Source organism: Pempheris klunzingeri, chromosome 19, assembly GCF_042242105.1.
Source record: "Pempheris klunzingeri isolate RE-2024b chromosome 19, fPemKlu1.hap1, whole genome shotgun sequence".
Lineage (NCBI taxonomy): Eukaryota > Metazoa > Chordata > Actinopteri > Acropomatiformes > Pempheridae > Pempheris > Pempheris klunzingeri.
In genome coordinates, this window is record NC_092030.1 from 17,891,949 (window position 1) to 17,916,922 (window position 24,974).

The following is a 24,974-nucleotide window of genomic DNA, read 5'->3' on the forward strand; positions in this document are numbered from 1 at the left end:
TTTCTTTAAAAAGTCACTGTCCTCCACAAAGTTTACTGCTGACTGACGGAGAATGTATGTGCTCTAAATCTCTCAATTTGCTGCTCTGTCTGCATTTTCTTTGTCCATGTCTGTCCTGGAGTGAGTCTTCACAAAGCTGCTGTGAAAGACAAAACTGCAAACAAGCACAGCCATCAAACTTCAGACCTTCAGCGGCTGAGTATTTGACACCTGACAGGGAAGACACAATTTTAATGGAGTGTTATTTGAAACCGAACAACTGTTTGGTCAGTCAACGAACTCTGAGTTTGCATTTCAAGAAAATGCAAATTAAAATTTAACATAAAAAAGCCCAAGTTTGTTACATACCATCAATTATTAAAGATTAAACCAGTGGCTCCCAACCTTTTTTTTTTTTTGCTTCAAACTGATTAAAAGGTCCTACTTGGGGCCCCATGTCATATTTTCAGATGTTTACGAGTTGTTAGCAGTTCCACCAAAGACTGATTTTCCCCTCTAAACCTCTCGGATGGTTTCATTTAATGAGCTGTTTGAAGCCCCCAAAAAGCACAATTATCCAAAATATTTAATAAGCAAATATTCGCATCTAAATATGAATACACATTTGTGTAGCAGAGGATTGTCTTCTTATCTTTTCCCTCCAGTTAATCATCTCATGGCCCCACGAGTTTATGTTGTGACCCTTTGGTGACCCTGTTCATCAAGTAATTAAAACTAGCTGCATTTGAACAGGGTACAACAGTAAGTAATACATCAGTCACAAGTTTTTGCAGAACGCATACTTTTAATGCTGATAATACTTTTGTACTGCTACCTTAATAAGATTTTGAATGCAGGAATTGTACTTATAAAGGAGCGCTTTTACATCTTAGTGTTACTACTGTTCGATTTGAGCAGCTCAGTCTTAGCTGGCACACGTCAGAGTTTGTGATACATTTGCTCCATGAAATTCCTAAAATACTGCTTTGCTCCAAGCACATTTGCATATCCCAAAGTGACCTCTTCACACATCCTGAATCTGATGTTTCACATGCGTATTACGCTTGGGTCCTGTTGTAGTCTTTTGACTCATCACCTGTTGCCATAATTGGAGGGAGCTAAATCCCTACCTGCAATTTTTTTTCTTCCTCCCCATCCTCAACCCACTTTGATGCCCCAGTTATCACGCCTGCATTGTAAGTAGTTCTGTGCCGAGGAATTAGCTTTTTTCGCTTTGACTTCTGCTTTACTCACCCAGGATGCTGCCTCAGTAGAATCTACGCTTTTGGATCGTCCTAAATCCATCCTGTAAACACTGCATTAAATATTGATCATATCATCATGCACAACAACTTTTTTTTTATTTTTTTGTTTTGCTGTGCTAGGCGTAATGTGAACCGTGCAAGGTTTTCTGCTAATGAGGTTCTTCAAGCGCAGCAAATCATCTTCACCACCATTGATTTGATCAAAGATTGGAGGTTACAAATTATTGAAATTAGTGGTGCATGGGAGAGTTAAAAATAATTTCATTTTAATAATCATCAAGGACTGTTTGCATGAAATACATACAGTGGACGAGTTATCGTACATATGGTACATATACTTTCTGGCTTATCAGAATGCACCACAGGCAGTGTAGGAAAATGAGCTTGAAGCTTACATTAGCTGTCCACAAATGCCTAGCCAGGAAGATTCTTTAAGCAGTCTTTGTTGGAGGCCTCAGCAGTGAACAATCAGTGTTTGCTTGAATGTCAGATCACGAGATGCAGCCTGAGAACTTCTTTCTTGTGGAGTATCTGTGGAGCAAGAATTGTTTGACACCATTACAACACACACTGTATTGCAATTAATAGTAGCCTTACCTGTTATGCAGCTTAGACAGACATCCAGTCATGATTTAGCATTTAAAAAGTCTAAATGCAACCTTTAGCTCACATCCTCACACACACAAACACAGCCCAGAGGTTGTTAACATGAAGACAGAATAATCTATTTAAATGGATGTGGCCAAATGCATTAAAAGGAGTTATTTCCAGCTCATATGTTGTGTAAAATAGCATGTGGTAAATTAATAACCTTTCGACAATAATTTTTGTTTACCTGTGTGCATGTAAAGAGGGGGCCTCTTACACTTACACTATGGTATCATTTAACATTTATTTTTTTATTTTAAATAATACAATAAATATACTACAAACGAACATTGGCTTTGGTAGAGTTACAAGTTCATCATTTTCTCTCCACTTCACAATTGTGGACATGACCATTGAAAAACTGATGTATCCTGATGAATAAAACGTGGACCGGAGATCATGTCACTCTACAAAATTATAACAAGAGAAAAAACTTTACAATTTCATGCATACAGATAAGTTTTAATGCTTCAAAAGACATACAAGAGTGGATGGCCACAGTAAACTTGAATTTATTGACATAAAAACCAATATAACTTCTATCCTCTTATCCTTACACAGGTTTGACAAGACTGTGAAAACAAACAAACAGACAGACAAATGGAAATCTACAAAATAAAACAAAAAAAAACAAAAAAACAAAACAATGGCAGCATCACTGCTGGTTCTGGAAATTTACAAAAATTAGCTTGTCCTTTTTATTGAGAGCAAGGTATTAAATTTGGGTGTACTGCATCACAATGAAAAATAAAGCCATAGATCTACAAGCATATTGAGTTATCTTAACAGAAATGGTTCAAGTCACATATTTGAAGATTTAAAAAAAAAAGGGAACAAAACAAACCTACGTAGGAAGGGCTGTAAAAATTCTGTGGTAGATACTAGTGGTCATAAGCATAGAGAGTGCATAGTTTGAACAAAGAGCATAATTACAATAAGGGCAAAAAAGTAGACCAACAAGCAATTTTTGACGCTGCATGAGCAAGGTTTTTCATCTGCTAATTTGGTGACCTGCCTCTACTGGGGTTAAATCAAGAAAAAATACTTTTCAAGTTGTTTCCCATAAAAAAAAAAAAAAATTAATTTTAAGCCACCGTGGCGCTTAAAGCTAAATATATACGTGAAAACCTTTGGTGGAAGGGCTTAAGATTTCATACACCAAACAAAACTTTGGACCACATCCCTTTGGCCCAATCACAACATGTCCACGTCTCAACTCCATCAGTTTGACGTGGCACAGATGATCCAACAGCAAGAGCCATAATGCAGCACCTTTAGAGCAATGATATGCAAAGCCAACAGCACCATCTTAGTTTCCGCTCGTTATTCCAACATTTGGTACAAGTTTCTTATCTGTGCGGTCCGCTGAAGCAGGAGATAACATACGCCGCCATGCTGCTCTGATCTGTGAGTGAATATGTAGAGAAATGGCATGCAAACACCACCGCTGAACATTGAAGAAAATAATAAAAAATGGATGCAGCAAAAGGTCCACCTGTGTCAGACGTGGTGGGTAAGAGAGTCAAGGGGCTGCTGGTGATGGAATATTATCACCAAGAATTTCCTTTCATTCAAACAACAAACACTAGAAAAATACATAGCACCACAGAAGAGAGAAAATAGCACCTAGGATTTGATTTCTTTGTGTTTTCATTAAAAATCTCCCATTGCATAGTCAGATAGAGGAGTATTTGAGGAAAAAAAATAGAAACCGTTTATTAAGTTAATGATTTTGCTACCAAGGTAGGTGTTCTGTTCAGAGGGAACAAAAGGAGGAATGTATTATTTTTTTGTTCTGCAAATCAAACTGTCACATAATATCACAGAGCTTGTTTTCGTCTTTTATTTCCATTCTGTTCTTAAATTACAACAAGGTGTGCTCCACAACTGCAACAAGACAGGACTTCCCAATCTTTCTTTTTGTTTCTCAATTTACAAGTCTAATTTCCTCACTTTCGATATTTTTCTACAATTTAGATGTTATCCCCATATCCATTGTCTCCTACCTCACAATTAATAGTCACATGCATGTTTTGAAGCCAGAAGCAATAAACATTACCAGGAAAAATATACAGAATGTACTTACAAACATAAAAATTATTTATATATATTTATATATATAAGATCCATTCCAAGAGAATGGGGAGACAATTATGCACAAACAAAGCTCCCGTAGTGAATGAGCAAACAAACCAACAAAAGACAAGTGGAAAAAGCCAGGGAGATGAAGGAAAACATGAAAACTAAAGAAAAGAAAAGAGCCGAATCAGATGGAGTCCATGGCAAACGCTGCAACCGCCTGGAACGGCTGCAGCTCTCAGGGTCGCCTTCGTTGTTTGGGTCACAAAAGACTAAATCAAGTGTGATGACGTAGGGCTAGGGTTGTGTGTGCGCGTGTGTGTGTGTGTGTGTGTGTGTTTGTGTGTGTGTGTGTGAGTGTGAGTGTGTTGTGTGTGTGTGAGGCAGGACCTGACATCCAGTTTCAAAACTTGCATGTGATGGAGAAGGCACACTGAGGTTTCAAGGTTATTTCGTTTTCCTCTATTCCTATAGAATTTCACTGTATTCTCAACTTGATTTCATTTTACTCATACTTGTTGCTTTATGGAAAAAAAAGTTACTTTTTTTACAAATAGAATTGTCCTATTCTTTTTCAAATGTTTTTTTTTCTGAGAAAACAAATATATGCTTTTTTTTTCTCCATTTGCTCAGTAAACAGTCTTAGCCGATGAAACAGACAGGGCCCACTTCAAATCCAAACTTCTGCGTGGAACCGCCAAAGTCGTTGAACATGATGTCCACAAATGGCACCTGTTCCACCTTTGGTGTGTTGATCTCAAGTACTGTCTTTTCATAGCCCTTTTTCAACTGTCAGAGAGAAAAGACACAGCAGGAGGGAGCGTTAGTGTGTGAAGAATTATTCGTCAGAAATAAAAAACATCACACACTTCTGGAAGGCTCTTATCGACTGAGCCACTACAAAGACAAAAGAACATAATTCTCTGACAGTGCTCATCAAAGGAAGCCCGCCGACCGCCTACACAAACACACATCTCTGACTTACCGCACAGCCATCGGCCAGGGTGCGAATGTAGGGGTTGTTATCATAAGACATCTCCTCATCGTTGGAGCCCAGGAAGCGGATGGCCTTGTCATAGTTGTCCTGATCCTGGTTGTACCAGGCCACCGAATGGTAGCAGTTGTACGTCATGTTCTGTCTGGCTGCTGCGCTCAGCAACCTCATGAAAGTCATCTGGACCACACCGATGGGGTTGCCCTCTGCATCCACGTAGGAGAGCTGCAAAAAGGAACACAAATGGAGTTGAGCATCAACAACATCACACCAGGAGAAGGGACCAGTGTCAAGAATGATTAGATTGAGAGGAGGAATATCCTGGAGATCCTGAAAAAGACTGAACAAACTGCCATCGTCTATACTGTGCAGAGTTATTGCCTCTTGAGCCATTTTGGTTTAATTTATGACTAGTATTTTGTATTCCTGTTGTCCTGCTGTGCTTGGTTTTCTAGGACGTCTTTGTTATCTGTTTTGTTAACAGTGTTAGAAAAAGGAGGTGTCACACAAGGATTCAGAGTTAATACACTCCCATGCTCTGTGAGAGCACACAGTTCTGGTCATGAAAGGATTGGGGCTGTTGAGTTCTATATTTTTCTTCTTGTCAACAAATCCCATGACAAGACCAAAACAATGTGTGGGTTTGTCTCTAAATACTTCCTTACTTACCTGCTCTTTGTTACACTCAGACACAAGCGAATTCATTCCTACGGTAGATATTAAAATACATGCTTTTCTTTTCTTTTTAAGACAAATGACCTTAAAGAGCTGGGCACTGTAGTTTTGAGCAAATGTTACTTAAACAGGAGGAAAATACACATTTGCTGGGGACTATTTTCACCTGTGGATTGATACGCATTTAGGACACTACTGAGTATTTACTACAGTGTTTACTGTAATGACAGAACATCTCAGCCACTGCCACAGTCTAGCTTGTGTAGCAAGTGTTGGTTTTGGTCTTTTCATTGGGGATTCCTTGAGGAAAAAAAAAAAATGGAATATTAACCCGCAGTATAAAGTCCACGTGTTAAAAAGTGGATCAGGTGATGATACTATATAGATGGAAAGGAAGTAATGAGAAGGAAAGATTATTTCCAAGGTTTAATGCCTGGAAGCTGTAATGATATGAAAGGCTTAATGTGGAAAAATCTGCCTTCAAAGTACAAAAAAATAGGCATAACTAAACACCTAATTTGAATCTTGATTATGTAATTATGTAAAATATATATCCAATCTGAGCAAATTATGGTAAGTACATGAAAATGTAATTATCCTAATAGGAAAAATGTTGCAGTAATGATATGTTAATTGCCTGGTAATTAACCCAAAATTAACCTAGAATTCTGCTTTTTCTGCTCATGTTACAGCAGACTGAGATACATTCCATAAGCTGATTATAGCATCTTGTAATCCTGACTGATAAGACAGCCGTTTTTTTTTTCCCCAACCAGTCGTGGTTCAGTTTAATGTCCATAAGTGACGATCTGCATACCAACCATCAGGAATCCATTAGATCCACATGGTCGCTTCGTCTTTCAGACAAACAAGACTTTCTGAGAGTAGAGCGCATGCAGCATTTGTGCCATGGAGCCAGAGCAGGAACCCGTCTGTGAGTCTGGATGTGTTCTTTCTCGACTTGCTCTTGCACTCAAGCGAATGCTCACACATGCAGGCACACATGCATATACAAACCCAGAGCACCGACACTCAAACTTGACGTTAATAGAGAGAGCCAATCATCTTCTCCATCTATTTGTGCAACAATTTAGTGCCAGTGATTGTTTTTAATCACATCCCACGGTATAAATAGCGAACTCTCTGTTTTGCACTGCGTCTATGAGTGTTGGCGCTGTGGCCCAAAGTGATGCTCTGATGTTTTCATCCTCAGAGTGGCTGGGTAGTTCCACGTTTTTTTCCATTTACCCCACCGCTCTACATCCCCTTCATCCCTGCCCCGCGCAGCGTGTGGCTTCAGCCCAACATCGGCAGAGAAACATTACCTCTTTATCATCACAGCCGCAAGTCAACAGTGACTGAGTACCCAGAAGCCCCTGGGTGGTGACTGAGTGCCTGACCTGTCTGACTCAGAGCTAATCTGCCAGATCTAAGTAGTGTTTAAGGGAGACACTGAGAATGTGAGTGCAGCTGAATGGCTGCAGCAGAGACACTTATTTACCCCCCCCTTGTAAAGGATGGGTGATCTGCTGAGGGAACTTGTTGAGATCTACAACAAAAAAAAGCAGCGTAAAGTGATGTATTCACTCTCAGGTGGTTTTCTCCACACTATTAAATCAGCTATGTATGGGTATGCTGTTGCTTCTTGAGTCAGGCACACAGTCACTCTTAGGAGATGCTCTCTTAATGGAGAAGGAGCAGATATACAGTCGAGAATTTAAACTGTGAAAAAGCACTATATTGTTTTCGATTATTTGAGTTCCATTAGATACCAAATCTATTGCTTCACTGTAGACAATTCTAGCCTGTATGGTCCACAAATCTCTCCTCCATTGACTTGTGAGAGCATCACCAATTTTCTTGGACTGAAGGTGAGTGCAGCTCGTGCTGAATCATGCACCACAATAATGAAACAACCAACAAGCAAGTTGCCCATGCATATACATACTCTGTAGGGCAGAACCAGAACCATGCAGAGCCTCAGGCACGCAGAGTCCAGGCTGTAGCCAGGACTCTGGGGCCGCAGGCAGGGCCACTTACCAGAGAACCTCTCTTGTAGTGACTATACCATGTGCCTGGCGAGTCTTTGGGCCATTTTGCCATTTTGCTCTGTAAAATATAAGAGGCATTCAGGGAGGGAAAAGGACTTGGGAAAGTCGGGAGTCTGGCTTACCAGTTTACCACGTTTGAATTCACTGAACCAGGAGCCGGGATTCTCCTTTACCCAGGATGTGAGCCTAGCCTGGGGGCATGGATTGACAGAGAGGCAGAGGAGGAGGAGGAGGACGAAAAAACAGCAGGGTTAAAGAAAGGAAACAGATCTGACAGAAACACATCTCCTCTCAGATTTGTCTTTGTCCCTTTTTTTCCGCTTCTGTTTGCCCCCTCCGAGGAGTCTTCCAGACCTGAAACAGTATTCAGTGAGATCGACCAGACCAACCAGTCAAGGGCAGAAAAATTTAGTAAGCCATTTTGCCATTTTGTACAGTATAAACTGTAGCTGGCAGCTAATTGCTGCTGAAAAATTCATGAGTACACAGTGATTAATTAAGAAATGATCGCCTGCAAGGAGCTCGTATACCACGGCCTCTATCCCTGCTGTTCAGTGTTAGTGCTGTGCAGCCATGGTGCACTGACTTTGTTATGCCATTAAAAGCTGTGAATTAGCCAACAGGGCACAACTCTAATGGTCTCAGCTATGACAATGATGAATTTCTCTATAATTAGATAGTAGGGTTTGATATGGAACTGTCATCAATAGCTTAATGTGTTAATGAATGATGAGCCGGTGATCACTTATCGCTGGGAGATGGCATACATTAAACCCACGCTGCCTTGAAGGTGACCTTCAGTTGTTTTCATTGGAGTTGACTGAGCAGAGGAGGAAATATACACTCTTGCTGTGACTTTCTCTTCATCTAGCATCCAAGATAGCATGTCCAGCTTTTTGACTGTGATTATGTACAGTACATGGACAGTATAACTATGTGCTCCTTTATTAACTGTGCCAATCTGAACACGTGGGACCGTTTGCAGTCTCTGTGCTAGACTGACAGCGCAGGATTTTCTTTTCGCCTCAGACACAAATGAGAGCAGCCCATCACCACAGCGCTATAAAAAGTCTACTTCATTATTCTAAGCTTAAGCAAACTCCTGCTCCTCTGAGGCTTGGTGAGTGGGATCATTAAAATGGCTGTAGCACTGTGCTATTACACAACCCCTGACTTGTCAAAGACAGTGTTCCCAATGTTTCACCACTCTGCTACTCTCCTCTCCTCTGCACACTCATGCATAATGAACCAAAAACCTTCTCAGTGTGCCTGTCACCTGCCAAAGGCTTTACAGGTGATAAACTCCTTAATGGCGCTCCATCTAAAAATGGCACTGAAACGATAAGGTATGGACAAGTTAAAGCGAATGCGTGTGTTTGAATAACTTGCCTCCCTGTAGTTGCCGACTGTCAAAACTAAACTTAAATTTAGCATGTTTGTAAAATAACTTTTGCCCTCATGGGCCAATGCAGGCAGTCCTCTTGAGTCATCTCCCACACTTTATTGGTAGCGACACCCCAGCTAATCTCATGGAGGCTAATTATGTGGCTACATGTGTTGGTACAATAGAGTTACTGTTGCAGCTAGCACTGTCTTGAGATGCTTGGGTTATTTATACAGCATGTTCTGCACTTGGTCCCAGACGTGAGAAAAAAAAACAAAACCCCACAATCATTCACTTATCTGGAGTATTCTGCGCATCTTACAATACTGTCAATCAAAGCACAAACTGCAGGCTTAAAATAGTTTGTTTTCTCTTGTTCATACCACAGTGTCTTGCTAGCACTAGCAACTAACACTTTTGCTTAATTTGTCTTCAACCTGACTGTCGATTGTGTGTGTGTGTGTGTGTGTGTGTGTGTGTGTACACGCGGACAGACTTACCCCTTCAGACTTCTTATCTGGGAAGATGCAGCTCTCTCCACCTGCTGTGAAGTTGCAGTAAACCTTGAAGGAGTCCCGAGAGCAGCCCTGGTTTGGATCAATCCAGTACTCACCTGGAGAAATGGAGAGAGGGAGAAAATAGGGAGCGAGAGAGAGCAATTATAGAGCGGCATGCATGATTTGAAGCCTATACTTGAGTCCTTCAGGTCAAGGCCGTGTCTAACATATTGCATGTACTAAGAGCATCTCTATGTCCGCACTATCGGTCTGTGTTGTTGCTATATCATGTGGAGATGTTGTCCAGGAAAAAGTTATCAAACTTTCAATATTTCCTTGGTTTGAGCACATTTTTTTTTTTTGATCATTGATGAACATTATACAGAAATACTTCTGTTAAACTAGTCCATATGTCAACAGTTCCAAGTGTCATGTGACTATGACAGATGAACCACTGACACATCCAAAAATGCAGCATGTAGTAATGATTGATGGTTGATTCTAGGGCTGCAACTAATGATTATTTCATTATAGATAAATTGGATGATTATTGTCTCAATTAATCATTCAGTCTATAAAAATGCCAGAAAGGATTACCTAATGCCCAAAACGATGTCTACCAACACATTATCACTCTCATTATCACATAAGTGATAGAAGAACAGCAAATCCTCACAAACGACTGAATGTGTGTCACATGGGCGTGGATGGGAAGGGAGGCGGTTCGTGGCTCTCAGTGAGGCTGGCAGCTACACAGCAGAGCTTAAACTCTCACAGCACGCCGACAGGACTGTAGTGTCCAGTGGCATTTTGTTTACTTCAACATTTCTAGAAAGCTGCTGTGTGATAACTGCCAGAAATTAAAATCTGTGGAGAGGTAGGATTATACAATATGCCTCATTTTTGATGGAGTGTAATACAAACCATCGGGGAAATCAGGGTGGCAGAGCTGCAGATCTTTGCAGGTACGTGCAGGGTTACTCTGTGTGCCCAGCGGGTGCTTCATCTGCTCGATCTCCAGCTTAAGGGAGTTGAGCGAGCCAAAGATTTCCTCCATGCCGTCGTCGTAGTCCTTGTAGTTGGCGTCCATGGCTGCGTCATCCACCACCTGGCTGGCATCGATGTTCCTACGACTTCTGCCTTTAATGGGGGCCTGGATGGGGAGTGGGTGGATTACATCGCCGGGTGGACCCTGTTATGGAGAGACAAATGCCAGTCAGAGAGAAGAATGAAGATGATGTAAATGTGTATAAAACTAGGGAGATAACGACTTACACTAAGGATAAGACAGAAAAAGATTCAAAAGTCTGGTGCATTGACTTACAGGAGGGCCAGGAGGGCCAGGTACTCCACTCTCTCCCTTTGGTCCAGTTTGACCCTGAACAGGACAAATTAAAGCAATGCTTGATCTTAAATGACAAATGCTCTCATATGTCTCATAATAAACGCTTGCTACCGTTTCTGATAGAATGACGCTTTAGCAAAACACTTACCGATGACCCTTTAGCTCCTTTGGGACCAGGAGGACCCTAAAGATGCAAGGATGAACAAATAATCAATATTGGCTCAGACATTAAACACTATTGAGTTACACACAAGCTGTAGTACAACACATATAATGAGTGTAGTCTTACAGGTAATCCAGGAGGACCGATGGGGCCAAGTGGACCTGAGGGACCAGAAATACCCTAAAGAAGGAAAAAGGAGAGAGTGTGAATCCTTAACTGTTGTGTGACAACTGAGGAAGTATGTTTGTTTATACTAAATGCAAACGCTCTGACTAGCATAAGGGATATTATTGGTGACTACATTTTGCCTGTGCTAAATTAAGAAAAAGACCATAAAGACGAAGATTATCAATAAATATGAGTGGGTTGACTCACATTTATTGATAATCTTCATTAATTAATGGCTGCTCTTGAATGTCTGAGCTTTTTACTACGACTCCAGTGAAGGTTTGTTTACTTACAGTATCTCCTTTGGAACCGTGTGTTCCTGCAGGACCTGGAAGACCTCTGTCACCCTTTTCTCCCTGTTCACCTGGGGGTCCGATAAGTCCAATAAGACCCGGATGGCCCTGAGGGTAGAGAACAACACGTATATTATCAATTCAATAGTCACTAATACACCATCAACAACATTAGCTATGTAAAATGTATATCCATCACACCCTCTAATCATTAGGGTAATGATTTGATAGCTGGAGGCAAACAACAGGTCTAATCAATCTGTTAGTTAACAGATGGAACTGTTAGTTCCATTAGTCTTATTTAAAGCTTATGCTCTGAATCAAAACAGCTCACCTTTTCCCCTTTGACACCAGAGTCTCCTTTCAAGCCAGGTAAACCAGGGGGACCCTGCAAGAGGGATGACACATTGGAGGGAAATCACGATTGAAAGAGAATTCAAATCAGTGGCACACATGTGAGATAACTTAGCTCAAAGGCTAGGAGTCACTGCTACTCACCATAGGTCCAGGGGGTCCATCTGGGCCTGGAGCACCAGGCAGACCTTGCTCTCCCTGCATAGAAATACCAGTTACACAGTTATTTTAACAATTCTATAAATAGTGTGTCTTCTTTATGTTCAGCTGTTTGACAACCATTTATGGATACCTCTCCTCTATTTGCTGTTTGTACAACACTACACAACATCCAGGTATGACTCAGATAAATTGGTGTGACAGTAAGAAACATTACTTACAACTGGGCCAGGGATACCCCTGAGGCCTTCAGAACCAGGCTTGCCAGGTGATCCTTGAGGACCAACAGGACCTGTCTTTCCTTGGGGACCTTCCAAGCCAGACTCTCCCTGTCACACAAAAACAGCATGCCGACAAACCATTTGATTCTTGATCGTTTGTTGTCTTTTGATGTGGTTGGTGTACGAAGTGAACAGAAAAACTGTACTGTTGGGTGTGTTACCTTGGCTCCTTTCTCTCCTTGTCTTCCCTCAGGTCCTGCAGCTCCAGGGGGACCCTATTTAAAAAAGAACAGATGACAGAGATTAATACTGAATGGAATACAAACACAGAATGCTTTAGCATTTTGACATTGATAGTATTTTGCAATGACAAGGACAAGATAGGACAGGATAATGCTTACTCTCTTTCCTGGCGGTCCAGAGGGACCTGACTCTCCAGTGGGTCCAGGAGAACCCTAGTTTGAATTTTAATTAAATGAAAAGGAAAAGGTCTTCATATATTTGACTGAAATGGCAATTTTCATAAAATATTCTTCTAAGGAAATGACACAGAGTAACTTATTTGGTACGCAATACTCACAGGCTGACCGGGTTCTCCATCATCTCCCTTGTCACCAGATGGACCATCTAACCCCTACATAAGAATTGAAAAGAGACTCGGTCATGTTACATTGCAGCAAAAACACATGGAAAAGAACAGAGTTTGCACAAAACATTCATAGCTTAGCTGAGGATTCGTGTTATACGTACAGCTGGACCGGGCTCTCCAGGGGGACCAGGGTCGCCAGGGAAACCACTTGGACCCTGAAATTCAATAAAATTTACATTACTTTTTTTGAGACATTTAGTTGAAGGTCATGCTGGTCATCCTTTGCATGAGGTAAAATCAGTGGTGAGAGGACACTGATCAATAAAATAAAATGTATTTTCTAAGCAACTTACTGGGCTGCCTTTGGGACCATCATCTCCAGGGGGACCCTTAGGGCCTGGAGGTCCAGCTGCACCAGCTGGACCGGACTCTCCCTTTTCTCCTCGCTCTCCTCTTGGACCCTGGAATAATATACAATATGTTAATAATCATAGTAGTAGTACTAGTAGAAAATGGCATGTATGTAGCATTGTGGTCACTATGGACAAACCCATAGCTACAAATGGTAAATTTATTGTTGGTCCTTTCATGTCTCATTGGTACTTTTCATGCAGAAATTGAGACAAAAGAGAAAAAGACTCCGATAACTCACTGGTGGGCCAACTTCTCCTTGAAGACCTGGCTCTCCTGTTTCACCAGCATCTCCCTGATGAGAGAGCGAGAAGGGGAGGGGGGGTGATATTAGAGGGCGAGAGAGACATATACATTATCAGAAAGGTGATTTGTTGATCCAACGTCGTTCTAAAAATCCCATCATTTACTGCAGCCCTCGCTGCCCCGCTGCCCTTGTCACCCAAATGGGGATAGAAAGAGATGACACAAGAGGTTTCAATCCATCAAGTGTGGGCAGATTGGGTGGCTGGAGCACAGGTTGGCTGCTGACCTCACTGTTCTCCCTGGGCCCTGCCTATATATCTTGTCCTCTTGCTCCTGCCTTATTGGATAGTTGCCCTGTTGACTCACCTATACAATGGGCACTATCGTTACTCACTGTCACATAAGGCTACCAGCCCTCCCTGCTGGGGTTTACTGCAGATGCAGTCTGCCACACCTGTATCAGGGGGGAAAAAATTGGCCCATGTCACGCTTGGGAGACAGGGAGCCAATCGATAGCACAGCTCTGCAGAACCAATGACAAGCTGTGAGGTGATGTGGCATGATAAGCATATCCAGATTCTCTCTAGCATGAACAAAAGCTCTGAATGGTGAACATCAACTGATACTCTAAATTAGCATCTGGCTGTCTTCCAAAGCCTCTCTTGTTGCTGTCAAGAAATCCACTCTAAGCAGTTGGTACGCCTGTTTAAAAGCATGACTGATCCTCCTGTATTAGCAGCGTGCTCAGGTCTTTATGCAATGTTGCGTCTGAGGAGCCCTGAGGTTGCCCTCCATCCTTACAGCAACCTGTTCACCACAGGGCTTCTGGTAAAATCTGCTGAGTACAGAGAAACCGGGAGCATGAAAGGCAGCTGCTCATCACAGATATAAGAGGGATGCATTTACAGAAAAAAGCCTGACCTCAGTTGCTTGCCAGCTCCCTGGGCTAATAAAATGCCAGATCAGCTAAAGAGAGATTAGGCCAAATGAGCGCCGTGTTTGTTTGCACAAGAGAAGGACAGGCAAACCTCAGGGAGATTATAAAGGAGCAAAAGGTGATTCTATTGACTGAAACAGATAAAACAAATCACACCATCACTGTAGACAGGAAGTGATGAGAAGCTGCACAGCACTGCAACGGCTGCCAAAGTGGGCCCTTCATAATGAAACAGCAGCAACAAATAAGAGCGGGAGCTGCTTTTATGAGAGCTGCTTTTAATAATGCATTTATGATTCAAGAATTGCACGTACAGCGCCTTTGAGTATCTATTCATACTCCCTCCAACCAACAACAGTACTGTAGGGGAAGACAGCCTGTCCGTTAGATTTGCTGTGCATCTGTCACTCTGCAGCAGTAAGAAACGATCATGTCCCATTTAAAAGGGTATCATATAAAAAGGCATGGGAAATATTAATGGCTGCAAAAGCCTTGTAAAGAGGTATCATTCAGAGTCTTTACCACAGAGCACTCAAACTGCAAACTGCTGGCACACTGAATACATCTCTTCTAAAGTGGTACACAAACCAGTCATCTGAAAACCAAATCTCATAGTCAGGTTACAATGAAAATTGTGCACACATTCAGATGCCATAGTGGTTTATGATACATAACATTATGCCAACTCAGGGTCCTTTGTTTTGTTGTCTACCTCTCTGGAAATACTGCATGATCTTCAAAATTTCACACTTAGACAGACATTGCAATGATATTTTCTAGAATGGGGCCAGAGTTGGACAAAAAGGCTGTAGGACAATGACTACAATGTCATTTAAAGGAATGCATTTCAGCAGATGGAGTGGGCTTTCATTATGGACAGTCAGAACAGCTCCAATCACACATTTTAACAGCAGTCCAAATACAGTATTTAAAAAGGTAGCTGATATGGTTACCTTTTTCAGATGAATTAATGGTTCAGGAGACAATTAAATAACTGTGTAAATTCAGTGAGTAATTATGTGCAGAAGATTATTTTGGTAGACAATGTCTGTGTGGTTAGGGTGCAGACTGGGAATACAATGAAATGTGTTTTATTTTTAGTTTACTACAGTGGATGTACATTAATTCACTGCAGGATGCGTGATTACTATCAAATGAACAGGCACAAAACAGCATAAATGAAAGGAGTTTGTGACTTGGTAGATGTCTGCATTTACTATTACACCAATAAAAGAAGCGCTTCCTGCACCATCCTGCCGAAAAAATGCCATCAAAACAGCCATATGGTATCTGAAGTGCTTAGACACAACCTGAGCTGCAGCACAGTTTGGCTGCAAACTGGTCCATAGAAATAGAAGACAGGTTTACCTTTTCTCCAACAGCACCAGGGTTTCCAATACCGCCAGGAGGTCCCTGAGGGCCATCAGCCCCGGGCGGTCCTGAAGGGCCTCTGGGACCAGGGGGACCGGGTGGACCCTATATGGAGGAGAGGATACAGTCAAAAGAGTAAAGACACTTCTCTTGCAAGCTTGTAATTTAATGCATACACTTGTTTCTCAATCCAAATCTTACCATTTGACCAACGTCTCCAGTTTCACCTTTCTCACCAGGTGGCCCAGGCAAGCCCTGAGGAGTGAGCAAAGGATTCAATCACACTGTCTCAGTGTTCTTTATTATAGCATTTGACCAAAGTTGGTATTTTTCATAGCAATCCACACCTGCAGCCCAACTGGGCCTGGAGGTCCAGGGAATCCTCGTGATCCTTCATCTCCCTTCTGGCCAAACAGACCCTGCTGACCTCTGGGACCAGGCTCACCATCGGCACCCTACGTAATGTAACAGATGAAGGGGTCACAGTCAGGACATACAAGAGTTGGCCTAACAGATACAGTAGATGAGGTGGTGAATGATCTGGACGCCCAATGCAAACTAGACACTTACAGCAGGTCCGGGTGCTCCAACAGGTCCTTGAGGGCCAGTAGGACCAGGTGGACCCTGCAGAGGAGAAGGAACACATCAAAAGGACAATCAACAATCACATCCTTTACTTCTCAACATTTTCAAAACCCATGAAATACAGTAAAAAGGCATTAGCCTTACAATCTCTGGCAGTAAAATGATAAATAACTCATGTATTCACAAAAACGCTGCAAATAAAAAAACTTACATGTTCTCCTTTGTCACCCTTACTTCCTTTCTGGCCCGGCTCTCCAATCTCTCCCTGTGGAACGAAATGATCACAGTGTGAAAAGAAGACAGATAAAACCCTCAATTCAAAGTAATACATGAGCGAGCAGGAGAGAAAATGTGACAAAGAATAATGTTAAATTATTATCAAACACTCCGCAGACGGAAACTGACATATCAAAGAACAACAAACCCTACATTGAACTATATCCCATTTTTAAAAGGCTTTTTTTTTTTAGATTTGTCTCTAGATATTTCAATCACATCTCTCCTTTGCTGACAAACGGTGACAAATATAGTTCACATCTGAGGGGGGGCTTATCTTGATGACTCACTGGCACTACTAGCAGCCAAAACAGAATAGCTAATAAGTCCCATCTCAAACTGTTTGCACCAGCGTTCCCGGAGTGAAGAACCTTGCACCATTATTTCAAAGCCTCCACATGCTGTGGGTGTTTCGAGAAATAATGTTAATAACTGCCAAAGCCAAAGGCATTCACTTTTGGGTTGGAGTCAGACAATGCTCCTTCTGAGGCGGTATTAGTCTCTTAAAATTAAGGCCTTGGAGTTGTCCGTTCCCCGTGGACAGGACTTAATAATGAGAAAGTGTCTGAATATGTGTAAACATTAGCTTGCGAGATCCTTTTTATCTGCATAGCAAATACCCTCTGTATTCTCTGAGTCCATTTACACCGCAGGGACCATCGTAAGGCCAGTTAAGAACTAAGGCATTCTTCAAAGGATAAGAGATTATCCTCTGAGTATCACCATGGCTCATCTCCCTGCAAATGTTTTTAGAGGGGATGAAGAGTTGTTCTCGCTTGTGAATACAAAAGGGTCACTTTCACACATTCTGTCACTGCCACAAAATTCCTTCCTCGTGTCTGTCTGTTTGCACAGAAGGGGACAAAGCTGAAAGAAGGCAGGTTTGCCTTTTAAATATCCGTTAATCGATGCAAACTCTGTCAGACAAATTCCCCGTAGAGCGTTTAAGGTCACAGGGAGAGAGACAAGATGATATCTGGGTTAGATCTCATCTAATTCATCAAAGTCTAATGTCTTTGTAAGTGTGCATATACTGTATATTAGAGGAGTGTGTGTGATGCAGCGCCCGAAAAGCTTCATTGCAGCTTTACTGAATTTCATTATATTTCTCTTTACTTGGACAGGAAAACAACATTGACTCACCTTGTCTCCATCCTCTCCAGGTGGTCCAGGAGGTCCTCCAGGTCCTGGCAGACCCACAGGTCCCTGAATACCGTCTCTTCCAGCTGGGCCTTGAGGTCCTTTCTCTCCCTAGAGTGTTTTTTTTTTGTCATAGTCCAACACTACGTTGTCAGCCCAGCCTGTGAAATGTTCTATTGTTCTGTATGAAACAACAATCTGTATAATGTGATGTTCTTACCGGTCCACCTTTCTCTCCGGCAGGGCCTGGAGGCCCCTGGGGTCCAGGACGTCCAGGGAGACCAGTAGGTCCGGCTGGCCCGGCAGGACCACGCTCACCAGGAGAACCCTACAGCACCATGGTGCACCAATGGAAGTGATCAGAGTAATTGAGTGAAAATATCAAAGACATCAAAGTTGGAAGACTAGAACAAAATCATAGCATCAGGCGCATCTACCCAAATAGGTCAGACCTCTCTTATGTAAGTAACAAACTGTGCATATCATTATATTATGTAAGAGTATGGAACAACTGAGGGTGGGAACTTTGCTATGAAGACAATTCCCAGACACAGAATACAGGAGGTAGGAGCAAGAGTGAGAGAATAAGAGTGACAAACTAGGATGCGGATGCAGTAAATTTTACTCACAGCAGGACCAGGTGGCCCGTGAGGACCCTCATTCCCTTTCAGGCCGTGAGCCCCCTGCAGAACAGAATAAAATGATGGCTTCAGAAAACAAACACATCTGTTGAGGAAGCACACTTCCTGCCTTACACTGGACTCCCTATCTTCAAACAGGCTCAGCATGAGATGGAAAACCTCCTACAGCCCCAAAAGAGGAGGCTGAGAGCAGACGGGGAGAACAGTTATTTTCTAAAACTGCTATGAGCATTCTTTACATTACAAATGAACATGTGTCAGCATCCTAGAATTAAACAAAAAGCTGTTTCTGCCATTGATCTGTCTAGCAAGTAAGAAAAAAAAGTGAATTGCATAACTACCAGGACATGACTTTGTCAAGTTAGAATAAAAAATGAAAAAAGTTAACAGCCCTGAGCACAGTGTTCCTCTCTGAAGCCCACTCAGGGTTCTGATATCATGTCTGATTCCTGAAGTTCACCACAGTCTTACAGCGATTTAATAGCCCAGAACTATTATGTAATAACCAAGCTGTGAGAGATATTGAATTTGTGTAATGTATTGTACTGAGTAGAAGGCAATACTAACCACAGGGCCAGGCAGACCTCGATCTCCGGGGAAACCTCTTGGCCCAGGAGGGCCATCCTTACCTGCTGGGCCAGCAGGGCCAGGGTCACCCTGTAGGCCAAAGCATAATACCATTAATCCTGTGAATGCAGTGTTAGGGACTTGTGCTATAAGACAAATATAGTTAAATCGTTCTATAAAACAGAAACCTCAGATGGGATGGGAAACAAATAACAGTATTATTACAGACATGTATTATCATGAGAGGATGCTAATAAATATAAATAACATTGATGTGAATATATAAATATTGAATAGAGCTTCAGGATTCACCTTGGCTCCCTCTTTCCCTGCAGCTCCAGGTAGACCCTGCTCACCAGGTGGACCTGGGGGTCCAGGGTGGCCCCGATCTCCCATTGGTCCAGTTTCACCTGTTGGTCCCTACAAGTGAGAACCCCCCCACACACACACACAAAATTAAATCGTGCACACTACAGAGTAAAACTGCGTTGCAGAGGCGGTGTGAAGAAGAGAAAGTACATTAAGAGGAACACTGTGAGCAAAATCAGCGATTTAAAACAAAGATGTTACAATTTGTCCATGTATTACAAAACACGGCATGGAGAAGCTGAGCATTTGCTGTGTGGGAGGCCTACTAGTCATTAAGGCCACATACAGCTCCGCTATCATCAATGTTCTCAGCTGGCATTAGCAGAGCGGCTGGGAGGGAAAGTCTGTTAAACGTTTATGCATAATGGATGAAGAGCCCATTGCTAATATGAAAGAGGATAAACAGCACCTAAGTCATGACTCGTGAGGTATAGGTATGAGGATAAATAAATGTTTCTGCTAGACAAAATGCTCTTCTGGTAACTCTTATGTGCACCAATAAACTTTGAGAGGTTAATGCAAATACATATTAGTTATTTTCAGCACAAATGAATATAACCAATGCAAGTTGTGCAACCAATTCAACGAGTCAGTCAGCAAGTGATAATGCACATAAGGGAGAAACACAGCAAGATGGTCATAGTGACAGTGTGATGGACTGTGACTCACCTGAGGTCCAACCACGCCTGGAGGACCAGGAGGGCCAGTCTTGCCTTGGAATCCCTGTGAAGAAGAAACGGCCACGTCATACTACTGACTCTGTGAGGTACAGGTGAAGAGCTGAGGAATCAGACTTGTTTACTCACAGTCTCTCCTCTCTGTCCAGGATGTCCAGGCAGTCCGTCTTTCCCTGAAGGTCCCTGAGAAATACAAACGTGTCTATGAATGTAAGTGTATAGAGTGACAAAGGACAAGGCGTAATAGGTTTATTTGCACAAAGAGTCATGTGTGGTGTATGAGTTTGGACTCACAGGGGGCCCCTTTGGTCCTGGGAAACCTGTTGGTCCCTGAGGCCCTGGCAGACCCTGAAACAAACAACAAAACATTGCTGGTCAGCAATCAGTTGTCTCTTATAGAAACTGATGCATGCTATGAGGATACAACAAGGACAGTGTGAAGGTACGTACCCTTTCACCGGGAGGTCCTGGTGGGCCATCATTTCCTGAGTTACCCTGAAGGACAAAATGAGGAGTAAGTGGTGGACTTGTGGTTCACACAATATATGCAAGAAAGCGGCAATGAGATATTTTATGCACCTTTGGTCCAGCTTTTCCTGTTGGTCCTCTTGGCCCTCTCTCTCCTCGAGGGCCCTTGACAAACAAGACAAAATTATTAAAATCCTAGAAAGCGTCATGAGACACACATGTGACCTGACAATGTTATGTGTCGTGGTTCAGTGGGTGTGGGCTCCCCTTAAGCATGCCCAGGTTTGAACATGCATTTTCACTCAGGTGCCAAGCTCGCCATCTGTATGTAAGCATGGGTCTGCTGAGTAAGACTAACCGTTGGTCCTCTCTGTCCGCGTGGGCCAGACTTTCCTGCTGTTCCCTGTGGACACGAAGGAACACACAATGATCAAAGGAGTGACGTTCACATCATTAAGAGGCTGCATCCTCTAGAAGAATGAGTTTGATGCCGGCAGACAGTAACATTTGCAAACACGTTTCAACAGAATTGGGCCATTTAGGAGCTCTGAGATCATCCTTTATCATTAATTAGGAATTAGTTGTTTTCAAAATTACCATCAATATTTATCATAACTTACATTAGATTCATTACCACCACAGAATTGGACATCTTAATGAATAATATAATATTTTTAAAGGAATATCACAATTACAGCGGCTGCATACAACTTTAATGAGAAAAACAATTATGCCTTTCAAGTGGCTTTTAAGTTTGAAACTATGTTAATGGCACTGCTATTACTTTTGGTCTGGGAGCTTGGTCATAAACTTCACCAATGCTTTGGGAAGATGAAAAGCTTTATGTGCCTTGCTCCACTCGTGGTGAAAAAAAACCATCACTCATGCAGGCAAGCTAATGGCCCATTCCTTAAACAAAGAAAATGAAACATTGCTCGGGCACCAGGAAGTGATAAACCATGCTTTTGGTGCTTCGAAATGAGTTGTGTAAGTGCTAATAAAGAAGGAATGCAATTGTCTCTCTGTCCTTAGTAAAAATCTCTACTTTAGAGCCATGCGGGTTCCGCTTGGTTGATAAATCTGGAGCAGGGATAGGAGCTTGTCTCCAAAGCTGCGCCCGTATTGATCAAACCCTTGTAGGAATGAGAAGAATAATAAGAAGTCTATCTGCCGTACCCGAGTTCCTTTCTCTCCATTGGCGCCAGGGAAACCTTGGAAACCCTGAGATCCCTGTGATAGAGAAAGAGAGCAATTAATTAATTTGAGAGATAAACCTTAAATATTATATCCCTTGTTATATTCTCTAAGATATCCCTTACATATTAAATGCAATAGAGGATTTAGTGTACCATAAATAAAAACAGTGTTTCATTGTTGTCATATTAGGAGCTGAGGGCTGACACCAAAAGGCATATTCAAATCCTCAGCTCTTTGATCAGGGAGCTTCAAGCATGTCCAGTTGTCAGACTGTGGCTTTGCCTCGGAGAGGCTAAAGGATGAGCCATCAAAAGTTCAGCAAAGAAGCCTTCACTTACACATGTATGCATTTTTCATTCTCTTACAAATACACACGCTTGTGTAGTGACGGTTTACAGTTTTAAGTTTCTCTATACTGAAATCAGTGAACTAGTGGCAATGGTGTTTAGCAATACATGTATCAGTATAATTACCTTCGGTCCTTGTCTTCCTGGGTATCCTGGCAATCCAGGTACTCCAAGTTTACCCTGTAAATGAGAAAAGACAAATTTGTCTTTAGATTCATCTTGATCAAAAAGGTTCATGAACAACTTTTTGTTTTAAGTTTTCTGTGGACAGGTGCATAGGAGAAAATGTCCAAAAGCAACAGAAGAAAAACAGGTATCAGGTTACCTGATGTCTAGGGACGGAAACATTGTACTTACAATAAAGCTTTTTGCAAGTAAGAGGAAAATGTGTGGGAGTTTTCCTTTTTTCTTGTTGTCTTTAGATTTATCTGAAAGGCTATTCCAGCAGTTTAAATTGGGAGACTCATTAGAGAAATTAAAGAACACAATTGTCAAAGTTAATTCAGAGGAGACAGAGGTGTCCTACCTATTACTTATGGGCCAAGCTCCAAAAACACTGGATCTTACAATTCCCATAATGCAACTCAACAGCGTACATTAAATATGAGACATTAAGTCTTAATGTGACTTTTTACATAAAATGTGTTTTTGTGGATTATCAGTAAAACAATGGGCCTATATTATACTACATTTGTACAGCTGTGAATGTAAACAAATAGAAGAGCAGTCTTACTCTAGTTGTAAAAAAAGTAAAATACGGACATGGACCTGCTAAACACAGCAGCATTTATTAGACCCTGCTCAGCACCTGAGCGTTGGCTCATCTGGAGGCTCTAATTAAATATGAAAATGACTCGGCTGTTAACTCGTGTTATCCAGAGACAGACAGACATCTATAATGCAGTGTTAACGCCATAATGCAAATATATGTACCATTCAGATTTAGAGCAAACATGTCACTACAAGGAGAAAGCTTTAAGGATAATAAGCACATGCAATGTTGATGCTGTGGAACACAGCCAGTCTCTCCAACTCTGGCTAAAGACTTGCCAAATCAGATTGCGCAAGAGTTTGTTGCCAAAGTGTCAATGACACTCAACATCTGTTCAAGCCGTTCAAGACCATTAAAAGGCTGTTTTTTTTACCAGAAAAATTACTATACTACTATTACTATTATTATTCTAAGCAACTGTTTATGCAGCGTTCAGTTTTACAGTGAAGAATGTGAAGAACTGAATCCATTTTAGCCTCCCAGCTGGCTCAAAAGTAGCAGCAATGAAAAATCTGTTGCTGTTCAGAAGAGATCGATCGGAAAAACTATTTGCCTTGTTAAACCCCGCTGAGCTATCATCCTAGATCAAACAGGACTGATACGAAACAACAAGTTGGTTTTTCAACACGTTTTATCAGTCGGTGTAAAATTTGGGCAGAGGATACAGTCCCTGAGGGATATCAGTGTTTTGGTTGTAGAAGCCAAAGTGGAAAAAAAACATCATACCTTCTCACCAGTCGGGCCAAGGGGACCAGCATCTCCTGGGAGACCTGAGCGACCCTTTGGTCCCTCAGGACCATCTTCTCCTCTGGGTCCGGCTGGTCCAAGCTCTCCCTGGAAAGCACAGGAAACACAAATCACAAATAGCACATTCTTTACATCCATATAATGTCATTTTCCTTCAACTACCGTGTGAAATTTTCTCACTAACATTGTACACTCTGTTATGTCTGTTATTCATAAAAAATAAAACATAGAAAACAAACCATAGAACACAATACATTTGCATATGTTTTGTTTGCGTAATATATAAACCAGCCTTTTGCGGGTGCATTGCTTAGCTTCTGTGCACATTACTGCCACCAACTGTTGATTACTTGAATAGCATGAAACAATAAATTTCTTATTTTCAATACTGCCCTCTACAGTCACCAGGAATGTTCATCACAACACCCACATGCTCATGAGTGTCCTAAACCAAAGTGGGAGCACTCATCAGAGCAGTCCTCCATAACGCCACTACTGATTAAAAATTCCACAAGGCACTCCACAAGGCCCCCAAAACCTCTCATTACGAGAAATGGGGTCCTACATGGGCACAACAGTTTTTGCCAAAGTTATAGCCACAGTTATTTCATATCATGTAATAAATTCCTTTGCATCACCTTAATATTCTTATACTTTGTCATTTATGTCACAAGTGCAACTAAATGACACTTCTCTTGTTCAGCAAATAAGTCTGTCCATTTTGGGTGATTAGGTTTGCACTTTTAAAACTATTGTGAGTGTAACGTTGCTTAAAAAGAATCAAGTAAAGCTATTTTTCCTTGCTGCCTGCCCCTCAAAGCAGTTAGCGATCCTATTATTGCCTCTCTGTGTGCGCGTGCTCCGCTTCTAGCATGACACACATTAAATGACAGACTACAAACTCACTCTGACAACCAGTCGTTGCCGCGGAGACCCAGTGGTGTGTGAAAGGTATCTAGTTAAAGGCTTGTGCAGAGCTGCAGAAGCGGGCGAGGGCGCGCACACGCCCACACTCAAGTACACATAAAACGGCATCAAGCAAACTGTACTTGACTCCCACTAGCAAGCTCATCAAAGTGAACACTTTAAATTGAGCACTCACACACACACACACACACGCTATTCGTGGGCATGCTTAAAAATGAGTGATTTAGATTCTAGCCCATGTGTGTCTCCTCCAGAGCAGAGGGCCTCCTCAAATCCTTGCTTTCATCTGGATCTGCTACATCTCCAGAGGAAAACAGGCTGGAGCCCCATGCCTCTCTCTCTGGTTTGAAGGGGTTTAAAGTGCCATTGATTTCTCCTTTCTTTCTGTACTCAGTTATAGACAGCCTGGTCAGGGATTGGAGGCTTGATGTT

The 24,974-nt window shown here is 42.0% G+C and overlaps 1 protein-coding gene across 2 annotated transcripts in view; it reads right to left on the reverse strand.

The window, feature by feature from the left end:
• Positions 1-2,124: 2,124 nt before the first annotated feature.
• Positions 2,125-24,974, reverse strand: part of col5a1 (procollagen, type V, alpha 1) — a 72,120-nt gene continuing 49,270 nt past the window's right edge. The window contains exons 30-66 of one of the 2 annotated variants that reach the window (XM_070851121.1): positions 23,595-23,702; positions 22,223-22,276; positions 21,729-21,782; positions 20,911-20,955; positions 20,664-20,717; positions 20,535-20,579; positions 20,379-20,432; positions 20,214-20,267; positions 20,077-20,130; positions 19,351-19,458; positions 19,039-19,128; positions 18,460-18,513; positions 18,051-18,158; positions 17,834-17,941; positions 16,626-16,679; positions 16,400-16,453; positions 16,177-16,284; positions 16,031-16,084; positions 15,827-15,934; positions 13,517-13,570; positions 13,218-13,325; positions 13,026-13,079; positions 12,856-12,909; positions 12,677-12,730; positions 12,497-12,550; positions 12,276-12,383; positions 12,040-12,093; positions 11,876-11,929; positions 11,542-11,649; positions 11,207-11,260; positions 11,066-11,101; positions 10,897-10,950; positions 10,497-10,764; positions 9,576-9,688; positions 7,681-7,749; positions 4,957-5,190; positions 2,125-4,760 (exon numbers count right to left, since the gene is read on the reverse strand). In XM_070851121.1, the coding sequence (XP_070707222.1) occupies positions 4,614-4,760; positions 4,957-5,190; positions 7,681-7,749; positions 9,576-9,688; positions 10,497-10,764; positions 10,897-10,950; positions 11,066-11,101; positions 11,207-11,260; positions 11,542-11,649; positions 11,876-11,929; positions 12,040-12,093; positions 12,276-12,383; positions 12,497-12,550; positions 12,677-12,730; positions 12,856-12,909; positions 13,026-13,079; positions 13,218-13,325; positions 13,517-13,570; positions 15,827-15,934; positions 16,031-16,084; positions 16,177-16,284; positions 16,400-16,453; positions 16,626-16,679; positions 17,834-17,941; positions 18,051-18,158; positions 18,460-18,513; positions 19,039-19,128; positions 19,351-19,458; positions 20,077-20,130; positions 20,214-20,267; positions 20,379-20,432; positions 20,535-20,579; positions 20,664-20,717; positions 20,911-20,955; positions 21,729-21,782; positions 22,223-22,276; positions 23,595-23,702 (3,045 nt within the window). In that variant the 3' untranslated portion in view covers positions 2,125-4,613. Of the gene's footprint in view, positions 4,761-4,956; positions 5,191-7,680; positions 7,750-7,813; positions 7,883-9,575; positions 9,689-10,496; positions 10,765-10,896; positions 10,951-11,065; positions 11,102-11,206; positions 11,261-11,541; positions 11,650-11,875; positions 11,930-12,039; positions 12,094-12,275; positions 12,384-12,496; positions 12,551-12,676; positions 12,731-12,855; positions 12,910-13,025; positions 13,080-13,217; positions 13,326-13,516; positions 13,571-15,826; positions 15,935-16,030; positions 16,085-16,176; positions 16,285-16,399; positions 16,454-16,625; positions 16,680-17,833; positions 17,942-18,050; positions 18,159-18,459; positions 18,514-19,038; positions 19,129-19,350; positions 19,459-20,076; positions 20,131-20,213; positions 20,268-20,378; positions 20,433-20,534; positions 20,580-20,663; positions 20,718-20,910; positions 20,956-21,728; positions 21,783-22,222; positions 22,277-23,594; positions 23,703-24,974 lie in introns of both variants that reach the window. The other variant, XM_070851120.1, reaches the window with a different exon arrangement.